Raw genomic sequence first — 17,879 nt, forward strand, 5'->3', positions numbered from 1 at the left:
CGGCAGCCTAACCGGGGTGGCCAGAGGTCAGGGAGGAAGCAGGAGCTGAGAACCTGGACAGAACCAGCTCTAGCTCTTGACTGACCACTAATGGTGTCACGTGGGACAAGTTAGCCTGTCCCCCTGAATCTCAGGCTCCTCATGGGTCAAATTGAGCTTCATATACTTCTCAGAGTTGTTTTGAGGATTCAATGAAATAATATGTTTTTGAAATATCTGTTGTGTCCCTCTCACTGTGTGGATGTTGAACGATGCGTTAATTTCTGTCTGCCGTCCACATCGAGTTTTCTATTACACCCCAGAGTGTGCCTCGGTCTTCATTTCATTTGCTCCCGGTCACCCTTGATTCTCATCCCTGAGGCTTCTCCGGGGAGCTCTTCCTGGGGCCCTGCTGTTTGCTCCAGCCTGTGCGTGCCTTTCTGCAACTCTCTCTGTGCGTGGAGTGACTTGTCCAATGCGGCCCCCCCAGGGCTCACACACGGGCAGGGGCGTGCTCTGTCCCCCAGGACGTACATCAGTGATGACCACCGACACACCTCTCAGAGCAGTTCACATACTGAAAAGAAAGAAAAGCCAGAACCAACCCAAATATCCATCAACCGGTGAATGAATAAACTTTGATATATTCACACAATGGAGCACAGTTCAGCACAAAAGGGAACAAACTACTGGTATACCCAACAACAAAGCTACGTCTCAGAAACATGCTGAATGGAAGAAGCCAGAGACGAGAGGAGATCCTGTGTGATTCCATGTGCAGGTTTCGCTGTGACTCTAGGTGACGGGCCCGCATCTTCAGAGTCCCTCGGGACGGGGGAATCTGTTGGTCTGGGCTGTTCTGCCTCCTGCGCCCTAGAGAGGACGTCTTTGGCCTTAGGCTCCACTGGCCTGAAATCTACCTCCACGTGAAAGCAAAGCCGACGTCTGGGCGCTCCGCGGTGCTGGCTGAATCGGCGGCGACAGCACGCTGGTAAATTCATGCTTTCCACACAGCGGTACCATCTCTGCCTTGAAGCTGCTGGGCCTTTGTGGCATCTACGGTTTTTTTTTTTTTTTTTTCTTTTCCTTTGGAAGCTGACGCTATGCTCTGTTGAGAACCAGGCTTTGTAAAATAAAGTAATTAGCTGCAAAGCCATTGCCTGCTCTATATTAATGAATTGTAACCCGGTATCAAGTTCATTATCAAACCAACCCCCCCCATTTGCCTGCAGCCCTCGGCTCTGTGTCTAGCTGGAAAGAAAGCCCCCCTTTTCTTTGTCAGAGCAGAAAAGCGGGCCCTCAGAAAAATGGCAATTTATGCTGAAAAACCCCGACACACCCTTAACCGAAACGGCACGAATCGCGGGCCTGCCGTTTACAGCTGGAGACACCCTCCTGCTCCTCTGCTTTGGGTTTTAAGACGTCACCTGGGCCACTCTGTTATCAGTCTTGTCTGACGATCTCTTTAGCTGAAGCACCAAATTACAGAACAGGCTCCGTGGCAATCCAGGCGGACAAGAGGACAGTGATGCTCCCACGAGGCGTCGGGATTGGGTGTTGGATGGCTGAGCAACCCGCCGGAGAGGCTGCTCCCCCGCTGTCCAAGTGGCCAGGCTGTCTGGGGTGTCTCTCTTCTCTTTGGAAACAGATGAAATTGGTACAATAATTAAAGAAACTTAAAGGAAGTCTAGGAAGAGGTAACCAAATATTAATTAAGTGTCATAATACAAAGGGGAGGAGGTGGACAGATGCAGGGAGGAGGAGGAGGAGGAAGGGAAGAGGAAGAGGAAGGAGGGGGAAGGGAGAGAGGAAGGGAGGGAAGACAGAGAGAGAGAGAGTTTTCTATTTTTCCTGAATCAGGGCTGGCTGCCTAGGGGGTGTTTGACCTCTGACCACCCTACTGCCCCTTCATTAAGGTCCTTTGGGGCCAGAAGTGGCTATTTTCCATCACAGGCGGACAAGGGACAATGGAGCTCAGCTTCCTTTCAAGTCAGTTTGCAGCAAGACCATGTTCTAATATCAAAGATGAAGAAAACGGACACTATTTTGTGAGTGACCATGAGATGGCCAATCTGATGGCTTTGTGGACAGCGCCAGGTGCCCCCCCCCCCCAGAATGCTCCTGTAACTTCCCAGGAGCTCGGGCTCGGCACTGAGCAGGATCCAGCCGTGGGGCGCGGTCTGCAGCTGAATTTGGACACTCGGGATGAAGCCAGGTCTCCGTCCCGGCTGATGCGACAGCTCCGAGTACCATGCAGACGGGGAGGGAGGACTGGATGTTTGAGGCCAGACCAGCCCGGCTTTGAGCCTTGGCTTCTCCATCACACGAGTCGCTTTTTGTCTCTGAGCCTCGGTTTTCTTCTCTGCAAAGTGGAGGTGACAACACCTCACTCCCAGGGCGGTCGTAAGGCCTCAGGAAGGTGTTTGTAAGTCACCTGGTGCACTGAACCCTCAGTCGATGGTAGGATGACAAGACAGTCAACAGGTGGGATGGTCCAGACTGAGGAGCCAACATTCCGTGGGCATCAAACTCCAGGGAATGGGCCCCCCAATTCTTACCACTTTAAGAAGATAGGGTTGTTCGTATGGAAACAGACAAATAATACAAGTAAGTAATATAGTAGTTAATATATAAATAATAATATGAGAATACATTGTAAACCTACTTTTGCCTGCCCTGTATATATAAAAAAAGAGTGGAAAAGGAGAGACATTTCTTTACCAATAGAAATGTTGTGAAGACATTTCTTTACCAATAGTGCTGGGATGCTTGCAATCCTGACCCCAAGGGGAAAAGGGTGCTGCATCTCTCACATCGAGTGAAATGACAGAGAGGCCCCCTCTGTGGGGCTGCTCCAGAGCTTAAAAGGTGACCCCTGCAGCTGGGGGGCTTGAGGGCTGGGCTCTGACACCCTCCTGGAAAACCCGGAAGACCGAGGCGGGCTGGGGAGCACTTCCGGGCAGGTGGAGACATGGACAAAAGCTGGTGCTTGTCTGCAGTGCTGGGTCAGGGTGTGTGGAACCTGGGGATGAACTGTGAGACCCAAGGCAGGAATGTCAGCCTGGGATCCTCCCGCCAGCAGCCTGGGAGACCCCGGTGTTGGGAGACCCCGGTGTTGGGAGACCCCGGTGTTGGGTGGGGTGGACTACTGGTAAACCAGAATCTGAGGGGCATGCACAGCTGCTACACTGTGTACAGACCGGAATAGCTCAGAAGGCTGTACTGGGGAACTTCTGGAGGCCCAAGCAAAGCGCCTACAGGAGATAAATACATCCTACTAGGGATGTAACATACAACATGATGTCTGTAGCTAACATTGCTCTGTGATACACAATACAGGAAAGTTGTTAAGAGTAGGTCCTGCCCGGCTGGTGTGGCTCAGGGGTGGAGCCTGGTCCCAGGCACCAAGAGCTCACCAGCTCGATTCCCAGTCAGGGCACATGCCCCAGTTGCAGGCTTGATCCCCAGTAAGGGGCGTGCAGGAGGCAGGCGACCGATGCTATTTCTCTTTTATCGACGTTTCTATCTCTCTCTCCCTCTCCCTCCTCTCTCTCTAAAATCAATTACAATTTTAAAAAAGAGTAAATCCTAAGAGTTCTCAACACAAGGAAAAATCTTTTCCTTTTATTGTATTTATATGAAACGATGGCTGCTAACTAAATTGAATTGCAGGAAGCATTTCACAACGGCTCTAAGTCACGCCATTATGCGGTACACCTTAAACGTATACAGTAATAGATGTCGATTACATCTCAATAAAACTGGAAAAGTTAAAAAAAAAATAGAACGACTATTTAAGGAGGGCTGGTGACCTCACACAGTAGATGTCAGCTGGTCCTGGGAGAATAGAGACATCGGATGACAATACCGGTAAAAAGTTTCCTGTACCCCATATTTTCCCTTCCAGGAAGCTGAAGGGAGTGGGGGATCTCCATGGTGCAAGAAGAGGACACACTCCCTCCTGATGGCAGGTAGCTTGCCTGGCGCTGTCCTTAAGAGGCAGGAGAGGGAGCACACGCTTCTCCTCGAGGAAAGGTTGAAATGTGCTCAATATATTATAATATGTGGAATCAGTGTTTTTAGTTCCTGCATCATGACTGTGTCTGTCTTGTGACTTCAAGAGCCTGTGAGACTGGCTGCCGGCCAAGGAGAGGCACCGGATAGCTGTTTCGAAGCAGGGGCCACAGGCAAGGTTCCCCCGTGAAAAGATTCGGAGGCAGCAGCCAGAGGCAAAGAGGAATTCGTGTTTTGACCGGATCCCAGACTTCGATCAATGAACAGATTACTTGTGTGACTACTGACATCGCACACGCTAGGACAGAGGCTTCCCGTGGGATGCTTGTCCGTTTCTGACTTCAGGGACTTTGGGGGTGAGTGGAGTGGACTTTTGACCTTGGGGAGTGAGGACAAGACAGAAGTGACGCACCGACGGATGCAGTCAGGATTTTCTCTACCCTCTCTCAAAGCAGGTGGTTTTCCTTCCTTAAGCTCTTCTTTTCCCCCAATCCACTCACCCCCAGAAAACGCCAGGCTTGCTTTGCTACATAATGCATAATGGTTTAAAATGGGAACCTTGCAGGTTGACCCAGCTTGGGTTTGAATGCCAGATGGTCCACAACCAGCCGGGGGACTCTGGTCAAGTTATTCAGCTTCTCCTGGCCTGTGTCCTCACCTGCACCCGGGGGTAACGGTGCCTGTCTCTCAGCACTGCGGAGTGAACAGTTTTGGGTAGTTCACAGGAGGGTCGATGGCACGTGCTAAACACTCAGCCAGCCATACCAGTTATGTTTATTACCACCATAAGCCATATCTATATCCAATATGTCGTTTCATTCATTTTCAATCATCAACATCTCTTTTAACCTCATGGAGGATACAAAGGCATCCTTCATGTTGTTATCCCCAGGGAAACTTCGAGAGAAGGATGATTCGTGAAGAGATAGATATTTTTTTCTCAATACTATACTTTGTTTTTTAGCAAAAATCCAATGTTGGCATTACACATGACAGAGCATGTCCCCATGTACACAAAACACTAAAAAAGGTGGAATAACATTACTCATAAATCGACCTCGGTTATTATTCTGAATCCAGTCTTTCCAGATATTATCTTGAATCTTCGCAAGATTCAATTATAGGTGAGACAACTCAGTGTCAGGAAAGTGATGCAGAGGGACCGAGGTCACGGAGCAGGCGACAGCAACAGGACCCCGGGATGATCCATGGCCCGGGCGCCAAGTCCCTCAGGCCTGATGTGAGTTTGGAAGGTCAGCCAAAGAAACTCAAGAATTATCTTTTATTGAGGCAGTTTAAATCTCAAGCCCTGGGGCTGCAGGAAAAGGGATATTTATTGGTTGGGGGGAGAAAGGGGAAAGGCGAGGAGGCTATGTGGGGTTACAGAGTGGTCCAGGCTGGGGACCCCGGTGGCAGGCTCCCTGACTCCTATCGTTTTTCCTTTCCCTCTGAGGATGTCAGACTTACATTCTCTCAGATCCCTTGCTACCCATCAATAAAATTGCTTCCTGTGTTTTGAAAGGCCTCTTTGAAAAGGTCTAAAAATATCAGAGAAGCAGTTTGATTAGTAGAGGATGAAATCAGCTAATAAGCAACAGCAACACAGGCGACAGTCATGTGCTAATTGCCTTTTGGGCATTTTCTTCAAGGGCTCTTGGAAATGCAACATTTTTGTCATGTTACCCTTTTGGCTGCCTTTTCCTGAATGCATAAAAAATGATCAGCATGAGAGTTATCATCTCTGGAAATGTCAGTATTTAAATGTTGTAATCTTGATATTTGGGTGCCAATGGCTTCCCTCCCTAAGTGGAAATGTGTAGACATAACATTTAATGAGCACTTACTATGTGCCAGGGGCTGTACTTGGCATTATCTCAGTGATCCTCCCAATAGCCCTACAAGACAGGAACTCATGATTTCCATCTGGGAGGTAGGGAAACTGAGGCACAGAGAGTAACTTGCCCAAGGTCATGTACCTAGCAAGTACTGGGATGGTATCCACATTTATGGAGCACACAGCATGTGCGGATGTATACCTGTGATTAAAACACCTGTGGCTCTTTTCCAAATGGAATTTACGGTTAATTGAGGGGTGTGTTGTTGCCTCTGTATGGAGAGATATCCTTGGTCCCGAGAATAAACACCAGAGACCAGTGGACTCCTGCCAGGCACGGTGCTAGGCTCTGGGGATAGAATCACAAGCAAGGCATGATGGTCCACTCCCTCAAAGAGCTCCAAGTCTAGTGGTGGGATCCAAGAAATAGGCGATTATGATGTAGGGTAACATTTGTTTTTTGTAGAAAAGAAAAAAGTTTAGTGGGTCAGAGCCTGGATTCAGGCAGAATCCATTTAACTAGATATTTGCCCAAATGACTCAACTCAACTAAGCTGTTTATGATGATCAACATCTCAGGCAGAAACTCATTCCTCATTATCTGGGCCTATCTTCCTCCCTGTGTTATCTGGCAGGTCTTGGCAGTGTACTGACCCAGGATCAAACTATGCCTCTCTTAGAAATGTGACTTTGATTAGAGATGGCTCATAAATCTTCAGTGAAATGAACATAATTTAGAAAGATGAGTCGAAGCCACAGACAGAGTTTCCCCCACCCCCGCCACATCCTCAGCCGTGTCTCTCTTCCAGAAAAGCTTGCTAGCGTATTTGACCAAGAGCGCAGGAAAATCCAAATGTCCTTGTCTGTGGCCACGGGCGTAGTCACATTCTTGTTTGCATTTCCTGCAGCTAAAACTGTCACTTTCCTTTTTCCACCAGAAACTTTCGCATGTACTCTTTAAAATTGTACCCACGGACGCCCCTTTCAGAGAGAGACTTGTCCATTGCCCCTTCTTACTGCAGCCAACTGGGCTGATCTTAAGATCACAGAGACTCTGTCTAGTTAGTTGGTCCTGAATTCAAATCCCATCTCCATCACCTACTTATCTGGGTTTCTCTGGGAAGTGAAACACACACACACACACACACACACACACCCTCTTAAGACTCAGTTTCCTCATCTCTATAAATAGGGGTAATGACAGCACTGGCCCCACAGGACTGAGGAGTTGATATATGTAAAGCACTTGAGGAACAATAGATACTTGATAAGTGATAGCCATTGTTTGGTCTCTAGAGTCACAGAGCAAGGCGAGGAGGAAGCCAGGTTGGATTCCCTGGTTCTGCAGATGAATATGAAGAAAAGAAGTTAAGTGACTTGTCCAAAGTCAAGTAGCTAGTTAGTGAGAGAGCTGGGATTATGCTGGCGAGGGCCATGCCAGGTGCTCTGGAAACATCTTATGGAAAGAGAAATAGAAAGATAGAGAAAGAGATAGAGATAGAGATAGAGAAAGAGAAAGAGCTAGAGACAGAGACAGAGACAGAGACAGAGACAGAGACAGAGAAAGAGACAGAACATTCCAGGAGAAAGCACGTGAAGAACACAGCATATTCAAAAGCCAGTTTGGCTTCTGAGTAGAACAATTAACCAGAAATGAGGCTCGAAAAGTTGGCGGGGACCAGATCATGCGGAGCCTTTGAAACCTTGTTAAAGACATTAATCTTCATTTTGAGGGCAACGGAGGGCCATTTAATTTGTAATCAGGGGGGTGACAATATCATACTTGCATTGACAGAGAATGGGTTGGAAGACAGTCAGATTGAAAGTAAACAGGGCAGTCGGGGGCAGGTGGAATAGTCTAAGCTAGAGACGATGGTGCCCTGGACCAGGTGGTGACCTTGGGGAAGGAGGCAGTGTCCACAGAACAGCTCCCCTTATGATTGGACATAGGGGTGATGGAGAAGGCGAGGTCAAGAGGAAGCTCGGGCTTCTGCCTGCACATTTGGGTACACAGTCGCAGTATTTATTTATATGGGGAATGTCTCACCCTCAGATAAGCATTCAACTAGGGGGAGGTATTCAGGACTTCAGTAGTCCTCTACTGCCGTGGTTCTCCACCGGGGATGATTTTGCCCCCCAGGGAACATCTGGCAACACCTGGACACATTGTTAGTTGTCACAGCTGGAGATACTGCTGACATCTAGAGGATGGAGGCCAGGGATGCTGCTCGACACCCTACAACGCCCAGGACAACCTGTTGGCCCCAAGTTAGCAGTGCCAAGGCTGAGAACCCCTGCTCTGCTGAAATGCAAAGACTTGAGAGACGTAACACATTGGACCTCTCTGGTTATTGCAAGCTGTAGTGTAGTGGGAATTCATGGAGCAAAGTCCTCCCTAATTTGACAATCCCACGGGATAGAAAAACCTGGGCGACTCTGGAGAGAGAGAGAGAGTGTTAAAAGATTCACCTGGAGCTGTGTGGGGCAGCATTTTGTCAGACAGGGCACCAAGAAAGAACTTGTACCTTGCAGGAGAACGGTGACATGCACCCACCCCGCTGTGATCAAAAAGAAGATCTAGCTTTGGTTCCGTGTCTTGTCGGTACGAGACAAAGCTACATCCAGCCAACGCTGAAGATTCAGGTTAGGTGGGTACTGTACATTTCTTCCCACACTAGGACTCATAGAACACATGCTTCCTGTTATGTCTCCTTCGCCAGAGTAGTGTCACTGTTATATATAACAGAACTAATGGAACTCCCATATGTTTGCCGCCTTTCTTTGTCGTGCTTCCTATTTGTCATCTTGATTCGTGGTTACTTAAAAATTTTCCCTCCAAAGGAATTGTGGGTTCCTTGGGAGAGAAGACCCCGGGTCTCATTCATCTTAGTGACCCTCCCCAAGAGTGGCTGTTAAATACAGACCTCGGCAGGTGACCCTGGCCACAGTGAGCATTATTTTCTGTCACTGAGCTACAGCCCACCATGGACCCCTTGAGTCCCCATTCCAGAAACCACCACAGCTATGTCATCTCCCCACTTTGTGAAATCCACAAGCCCCAAGGCCCTTCCAGGCTTGCTGATTACTAGACGCGGCTAATGTTCAAGTTATTAAATAAAACTACAGATCACATACATGCCAATGTAGGCAGTAATACATTAGATCAAAACTGACCCCCGAAAGAAATGTTCTCAGCAGAGTCTGAAAACAGGAATTTAGAAGAGACGATGCCACCGTCTTGTGATAGACGGTGTCCCATTACCGGTGATGATGGCTTTGAGTTTAGCCATTGGAAGGATCTCCGAGAAAAATATGTTGGTTTAGTCCGTCCAAGAAAGGTTTAGTTGACTTCTGTCCAGTCCTATGAAAGTGCCACTTGCCACTGAGCCCCACAAATACTGCAGCTTTTGAATTTAACAGCTGACAGCGGAGTCTCAGAGGCCGTGGAAATGCTGAGAGCGGGTCAAGAACAGGTCTCTTCCTATAGTTGTGCAAAAGCTTATCGAATCAAAGTTTCTTCGGGCCTCCCCAGGCGGTGGAAACGGATGGAGGTCACAGGAATAAAGACGGGGCACATTCCACGGTCTCAGCTCTTTCTTCGTGTTATTTCCTGTACGTATATATTTCTCAGAGTTTCCAGAAAGGGGTTCGGTGTGATTGTCTTTTTTTCGCTGTGGCATCCCCAACACCTAAAATCATGCTTGGCATATTCTCGGAGCTCAGTAAATACAGGGTGGGACCGAAGAAAATTTACAGTTGTGAGTACGCGAAACAGCGTTTATTTTTTTCTTTTAATCCTCACCAGGAGATATTTTCCATTGCTTTTTAGATAGAGTGGAAGGGAGGGAGGGAGGGAGGGAGGGAGAGAGAGAGAGAGAGAGAGAGAGAGAGAGAGAGAGAGAGAAAGAGAGAAAGAGAGAGAAACATCAATGTGAGAGAGACACATCGACTGGTTGCCTGCTGCACGACCCTCACTAGGGCGAGGGATCCAATCTGCAACCCAGGCACGTGCCCTTGACCAGGAATCAAACCTGTGACCCTTCGGTCCACAGGCTGATGCTCTAGCTGCTGAGCCAAGCCAGCCAGGGCAAAATAGCGCTTACTCTTGTATTATTATTTATTAATTATTGTATTATTTTCCATATGATAAACTGTAAACCTACTTTCTTTCCACCCTGTATTAGTTGAATGTTCCCATTGGAGGCTTCTATATTCTTAGTCCACACAGCTCTCTGATGGATACTGTGCTGGTTTTTAAAGTACTGTGTGGCCCTGCTGGTGTGGCTCAGTGGTTGAGCGCCGACCCATGCACCAAGAGGTCGCTGGTTTGATTCCCGGGCAGGGCACATGCCCAGGATTGGGCCAAATCCCCAGTGGGGGGCAGGCAGGAGGCGGCCAATCGATGTTCTCTCTCATCGATGTTTCTCTCTCTCCTCCCTCCCCTTTCCTCTCTAAAAATCAATAAAGATGAAAAAAATTAAAGTACCACCATGGATGAGCGCTCTTGAGATTCCTAGGCAGTTGCTGTGTGGGGTGGGGAGGTCTCCCTTCTTTGGGTTGCTCTCTGTCCGTGTCTCGCTTGGGACCCGCATTGCCTGAGTCTCTGTGAAATCATTCGTGCCAGTTGCTGCTGATCAGTCAGTCTGATACTCACCTTCACTCCTCTCCCTTGCCACTGCTTTCCAGTCGTGTTGGAGACCCACTTCCCAGCCATTCTTGCCCTTACAGAAGGCAGGTGACTGTTCTGGCAAAGGAGACATAATAGGAAATATGCTGCGAAGTTTCCTCCAAAGCCTTTGCTCGCATCAGAAAAGGGATGGCTATAGCTTTCACTCTTCACTTTTTCTGCTGGAATGAGATTGTGATGCCTGGAGCTGGGGCAGCCATTCTGTGATCATGAGGGAAAAGGACCTGCCAGTCCTGACATTATCGAGCTCCTGAACCAGTGCCCACAGGCATCCACCTCCAGATTTCTTATATGAGAAAAATAAGTTCATTTTGTATGTCACTGCTTTTCAGTTTTTCTCTTACAGACAAAAATGATCCCAATTGATATATTAGGGTATTCTTTTTTTCTTCTTCTTAATATGTTTTTATTGATTTTAAAGAGAGAGGAGAGGAGAGAGAGAAACATTGACTAACTGCCTCTTTCATGTCCAGGGATCAAGCCCTCAACCCAGGCATGTGCCCTGACAGGTAACCTCTTGGTGCGTGGGATAATACTCAGTCCACTGAGCCACACTGGCTGCTCTGGGGTTTTCCTTTCTTCTCACGTCCTTCTGGTTCTTCGTGGGGTTCAAACACGAGTAATAGGACTGGGCTGAGAGTGAAATCCAAGGGACTCAACTCATGCTCAGAGGCACGCCCTTTCTGACAACCACGGTTTTTCACTGGGTCAAGCATTCCTGTTATCAGGATGAATTCTCCCCTGGAGTGACTTCACCCTTCTTGCAGATACGCTGTCATACCAGTTCTAAAAATTCTCCCCAGAGCGGTGTCTCCCCTTCAATCCTTAAACTGGGACATGGCCTCTGGTGGACCCGCTGCAACGTGACTTCACAGGTAGTGCTCAGCTTCCTCTAGACTTCGTATCTGGGCGTGACGGTGTCTTCCAAGTGGATATGGTGGCCCTCAGTCCAGTCCGACAAGTAATAATAACAAGCAGTCGTCACGTACTGTGCTCAATATTTCACGTGTTACTTTATTTTATTTTATTTTATTTTTACTTTTTTATTCCTCACCCAAGGATATTGTTCTATTTCAGATAGAGTAGGAGGGAGGGAGAGAGAGAAACATCGATGTGATAGAGCCACCTTGACTGGTTGCCTCCTGCACGACCTGACCAGGGCCGGGGATGAACCGCAACCGAGGTCCGTGCCCTTGACTCGAATCTAACCTAGGAAATTGGTCAGAGGGCCAATACTCTGACTGCTGAGCCAAACCGGCCAGGGCTCACATGTTATTTTGTTTACTCCGTCCAAAACATCCATGCAGTAGCTCCTATTCGTGTTCAACCCATTTCACAGAACCTCATATTAGAGAGTGTCAGAGAGGGGCTTTGAACCCACCTTTGTCTGGCTTCAGAGGCAGAGCTCCTGCTCAGTCACTAAGCTTTGCATGCCCTCAGCTGGACTCTGATGTCTCTTCTCCCGTCCCCTCCCCCACCCTCACCGCCCGTGTGCACCAGCCGCCTCTCTGCAGTCCAGACAAGACCTCGCTTCGCTCCGTGCAGCATGAAGAAAGTGCCTATTGCTCTCCCTGTGTTGGGAGGTAATGAACACGAGCCTCATCCGCCTCCTGATTTATCACGGTGGGGAGCCCGGCTGTCACGTGGGCCTGACAGTAGACACAGCGAGATCCGCCTGGGCAGGCACCGCGCGTCCAAGGCATCAGGGCTAACGAAACGCGGAACAAGTGGGCGTCTGCAGTTGTCTCCCGCTGGAACAGCGGAGCCAGAGGACGCCCTGGAGAGAGAAAAGGACTCGCTGCTATTTTCCTGGCCGAAGTCATCAGGGGTAGAAAAACGAAGGTGCAGCTGGCTGGGGTTCTTCAGAATCGATTCATGTGGTCGGCGAATTTTTTTTTTTTTAGGGTAATCAGTGATTCTGTGCAGGGGGCGTGGTCTCGGTGTATTTTTTTTAGGGTAATCAATGATTCTGTGCAGGGGGCGTGGTCTCGGTGGATTTGTTTTAGGGTCATCAGTGATTCTGCGCAGGGGGCGTGGTCTCAGTGTATTTTTTTGTAGGGTCATCAGTGATTCTGTGCAGGGGGCGTGGTCTCGGTGGATTTGTTTTAGGGTCATCAGTGATTCTGTGCAGGGGGCGTGGTCTCGGTGGATTTGTTTTAGGGTCATCAGTGATTCTGTGCAGGGGGCGTGGCCTTGGTGATGAGAGGCGAGCGAAGTCACCCAGCACTGAGCCCCCTTTGAACAAAGACCATGACTCACACGTACCTCTTCAGGCCACGACTTCTTCTGTCTGGACAAGGAGGAAAATCATTTTGTGTTTGCCATGGAAAATCGGGCTGGGAATCAAAGTTTCTTTGCGGGGAAATCCTTCTATAGTATGTGGGTTCTCCTTTTTTTTTTAATCCTCACCCAAGGACATTTTTGCATTTTATCTTCAGATAGAGCAGGAGGGAAAGAGGGAGGAAGAGAGAGAGAGAAACATTGATGTGAGAGAGACACATTAAGTGGTTGCCATCCACACGACCCCAACCAGGGCGGGGGACAAACTGCAACCGAGGTACGCGTCCTTAGTGGGAACCAAACCCGGGTCTCTGGTCCACGGGCCGACGCTCTAACCGCTGAGCCAAACCGGCCAGGGTGGGTTCTCGTCTGACTCTGGGCAGCCTGGCCGTATGTACCGCTGGACTTGTCAGACTTTCTATGAGCATCCTCATTCTTGCCACGGGGCTGGGGGCCGAGAAGCTCAGGCCAGGGTCTCTCCAAAATTCCACCTGATTTGTTCCCTTCTCCCCAAACCTGCCAACTCACCTCTTAACAGAGAACCAGGCTCTGGGGGCTCCTTAAGCCTCAGTCTTGCCAGGTGCAAAAGGGGGTTAATAATAACACCTTTATCACAGGGCCGATTAAAGGCTTAAATAAAACATCATAGTGTATTTACACTGTGCCAGGCTCTGTCCTAAGAGCTTTACCTATATTAACTCATCGAATCCCCACAACAACCCCCTGAGTGAGGAGTATGTTTAGCCGTATTTCATCTATTCTAAGATACAGTTTCTTCCCACCTTGTAACATCTCTGAAGCCAGGCACATTTTATCATTGAAACAGGTGACAGTTTAATTGGTAGAGGTTTTTTTTCTCTCTCTTCTTAGTGGCACAGAGTAATTGTGATGCATCTTGAAATGGAAGATGTCTTAGATTAGATAAAATAAGGTGTGCCAGTTCAGTTCCCCACACGGAAACTGAGGCACAGAGAGAAACCAATTTCTTTGGGGCTATGCCATCTAGTAAAGAGGCAGAGTTGGGGTTTGAACCCACATAGTTTGTTAAGAATCTGCTCTTTTAATCTCTAAGCTAGGATATGTGCAAAGCACTCAGTATGACTCTTGGCTGTCTTAGGATCCGCCCCAAATTAGGGAAGTTCCTTTTCTGTCTGGGTCTTTTCTTTTCTTTTCTTTTCTTTTCTTTTCTTTTCTTTTCTTTTCTTTTCTTTTCTTTTCTTTTCTTTTCTTTTCTTTTTTTGGAGCAGGGGTCAACCCTCACTCAAGGCTATTTTTCTATTGATTTTTCCAGATAGAGTGATGGGAGGGAGGGAGAAAGACACACACAGAGAAACATCGATGTGAGAGACACACATTGATTGGCTGTCTCCCGAACGACCCCGCCAGGGCCAGGGATCGAACCTGTAACCCTGGTACGTGCCCTTGACTGGGAATGAAACCGACGACCCTTCAGTCCTCGGGCTGACGCTCTCACTGCTGAGCCAAACCAGCCAGGGCTCTGTCGGGGTTTTTAATGAGTGAGATAGAAACTCCAGGCACCAAGAGACGGAGCTTACATAGAGAATTCTGCACCTTTCTGGAGTTTTTGCCAAATCTTATTTCTGCATTTCCATTCTGGAATATGGATGGGGTGTTCCAAGTGCCTCTCTATTTTTTTTTTTTTTTTTACTTTTCCAAGGAAGAAAATGTGGGTTCATGGTGTCTTCACATGCCCTGCGCTCTCCCTCCCCCATGGCAATCCTGGGAGACAAGGGAGAGGGGACTGTGTCACAGATCAGGGAGCCAGAGCCCCACAGAAGGCTTCATCAAGAGAAGCCATTCAAGCAGATCATTCGCATGTGTTATTCAGATTCCTTCCACTGAAGAAAACTGCATGAGGATGTTGTGCAAGGCAGGGTGCCATTGTTCAACATCCGTTGCGATGTCGCAACTTCTGTCTCTGGAGAAAGAAAATGGCTGGCTGCAGAGGGCCTCAGGACCCACGCTGGGGTCTTCCCCAAGTCTTACCTGTTCACTAACAGGTGGTGGACTCGTAGTAAGTGACATCACTGTGCAGCCCACCGTGGCCTCCGTCGCCTCCCCTGTGAAGCCAGATCTTTCCCCAGAATAAGTCTCACTGGACAGTTACCCGCTGCCTGACATTTGTTATTCTCTTTGTATATGTCACCCCCTCACCCCCAACAAACCTAAAAACTATTTGAAGCCAGTGATTGAACATCACATCTTCTTTCTGTCACCTCCCTGGCGTATGCTAACTGTCACTGTTTGATTAGCATGGCGGGGCAGAGAGGGCTTGAACTTTGGAGGCAGACAGAATGGAGTTCAAATACCTGCCCTGTTTCTTGCTGGCAGAGTGTCCCTGAGAAGGGACCTGTCCTCCCTGAACCTCGGCGTTGCCATCTCACTCATGAGGAGGTGGCTGTTTGTACTTTGACATGCTGCATGCAGGCGGCTCTGACATAGCTCCGAACCTGGCGCACGGTGGGTACTCAGTACACGCGACTGTCATTACCGCCACAGCAATTCTTCCTGATTGATGTGCTCCTGAGGTCGAGCCTAATCTCTATATATTTCCCTGTGGCTCGTCAGTGTCTAATTAGCCTGGTTTCGGTTAGCCAGTGCTTTCCAGTAGCTCGAGACGTTGAAATTTCTAAAGACATGATCCTGGAAGTCTACCTGTTTCCCTAGAAAGTGGTGCAGGGGCAGCAGGACTGCAAAGTGTCTGAGGTCTGAGTGGATCCATCAGTTCTCCAGAAGCCCCTCCCCTTTTCCTGACCTCCCCGAGTCCCTCCAGCCTTTGTCCCAAGACAGAGATATCACTCCAACCACTCAACCTCTTTATCTTCCTCTGCTTTCTTCTTCTCAGATGGCAAAGTCTATTGCATTTACTTGAATATATGGCCTCGGATCTCTCTCTCTCTCTCTCTCTCTCTCTCTCTCTCTCTCACACACACACACACACACACACACACACAGATGAATCTGAGTTAGCTGTCCTTCTCTGAGTTCCCACAACACCCAGTGATATGTCCCCAGCACACCATTAATCACCCTGCATTATAATCACCCTTTTACTCCCCATCCCCAACATACACACTATAGATGATGACATTTTTAAAGGCAGGTCTCATGTGTTCCAAGAGCACATAGCAAGGGCTCAGTAAGTGTTTGCTCAACGAATGAAATCACAATATAGCTAACATCTCAGGCGTGCTTACTATGTGTCAGGAGCTGTTCTAGGAGCTCTGGGCATATCGTGTCATGCTCACAACACCCCCGTGAGGGGGCACTGGGATACTCCCACTTTACAGATGGCAACACTGAAGCAGAGAAGAGCCACGACTTGCCCAAGGTGACAAGGCTGCTGAGAGGCAGAGCAGGGTCCAAACCCAGGCTCTTTGTGCCCACTGCCCATGCTCACACTCACCTCTGCTTCTGAAACTGCCACCTTGCTCCTCGTCCTTTCGCTCCTTCACCTCTCCCCACCTGTTCAGTCCCAGAGGGGGCTGCTGGGCGAAAGCCACTTCTGCGTGACATTGTGGGATGAAAGGAGACACGTGAAGACCGTGCCTTGCAGAGTGAGCTCACTATGAGCGGTGCATAGAGGTGTGTTAATCCCTAGAAGCTAGAAGCTCAGAACACTTTGGACTCCCACGTGAGCATGACTGAATTTTAAGCTCTCTTCTGTGCACTGACCCCCCCCCCCAGGTCCTCCTTCCCGGGGCAGAATTTTGGGTACCACAGTGGGCCCGTGTGGCCTTTGACCCTCTCCCGCATGGTTCACCTACCTTGGCCAATCAGTGGTGATCTCAGGACACACAATAACAGACACACTGAGCAAAGACATAACTGGCCTGCCCAGTTCCGATCATTTAAAAAACAGAAACACTTAACTCTGATCATTATATCAACAATGGCATTTCATGTCACTTCTCCCCATTACCAAGTGTTAGTATCGCGCCAAACACTTTCCGTATCTTCCCCCCCTTCATCCTCGCACTGTTTCTGCCAAGCTGACGTTCCTGTACTCACTTGGGAAACACAGAAATGAAGGCTCAGGGATGCTAAGCAACTTGTCTAATGTCAGTAACCAGCAAGGAGCAAAGTCGGGCTTCAAAACGCAAGGTTTGGCACCGCGCGTGCACTAGGTGAGAGAGAGAATGGGCGCGGACCTCAAGCCCAGCGGATCTCTGAAAATAATTTCTGCAACGGCAAACCTTCAATTCATCTTCATTTTTTTCCTGATGTTCTACAGTGTCACCGCCAATTCATCCCATCATTTTGGAATTACCGGCTAATAGGATGGCCCAGCTCACCACTGAGAGCAACGAGGATGTCTCTCGACACTTAAATTACACAACTCCTCTCTCTTCCCCTGCCCCTTGTTGGTCCAGAGGCTAATTCCTATTCCCCTTGGTCTTGAAAACATGTCTGGTTTTGGCAGAGAGGGGAAACTTACCTTTGACAGATGTCCTGATGCATAAAAGGGCTGGAGGGCCCCTGCATTGGAGATACTCTGAACCTTCTTGGTGACTGGAGCCTTGGTCATCTTGGAAATCCTTCAGGCTTAACCTGTGTCCCCAAGGTTAGAGTTTTTCCAGAATCTTCTACCTCAGCAGCCACTGGTGTGAGAAGCTCCGGCAAGTTCCCGCTGACCCCCAAGTGCCAATTACAGACTCCAAAGAGGTTTCTGACCCAGGAGTGATGGAAAGCAAGTCATCTGGGTCTCCCGCCAACAGGGTAAGGAAATCCAGGTGGAGTGGATGAGGAAAGCCTGGAATTATTCACTTTTTTGAAAGTTACAAATTTTTATGAGCTTTCCTCCTCTTTGACGAGGGGTATCTTTCTCTTGTATAAACAAAAATAAAATATGAACTAAAAAAATAAAACTCCACTGATAAAGTCCGAGGGGGGCCCATGGCGGGGCCCCCAGGTCCCCATTTTAAGTCGGCTCCAGCGTGCGGCTCAGGTTCCCACTACAAGGGAGAGAAAACGGCTGTAAACTGCCAGGCTGAACCCGCTCGGTTGCTTGGCAACGAGACGCCAAAGAGGGCTTCCTCATTGGCTGGGATTGATGGGGGCGGG

The 17,879-nt window shown here is 48.7% G+C and overlaps 1 protein-coding gene across 1 annotated transcript in view; it reads right to left on the reverse strand.

The window, feature by feature from the left end:
* Positions 1–17,343, reverse strand: part of CCDC60 (coiled-coil domain containing 60) — a 126,979-nt gene extending 109,636 nt beyond the window's left edge. Inside the window, exon 1 of the mRNA XM_036277291.1 lies at positions 17,254–17,343. Within this exon, the coding sequence (XP_036133184.1) occupies positions 17,254–17,343 (90 nt within the window). The remainder of the gene's footprint in view (positions 1–17,253) is intronic.
* Positions 17,344–17,879: the final 536 nt, after the last annotated feature.

Source organism: Molossus molossus, unplaced genomic scaffold, assembly GCF_014108415.1.
Source record: "Molossus molossus isolate mMolMol1 unplaced genomic scaffold, mMolMol1.p scaffold_m16_p_22, whole genome shotgun sequence".
NCBI lineage: Eukaryota > Metazoa > Chordata > Mammalia > Chiroptera > Molossidae > Molossus > Molossus molossus.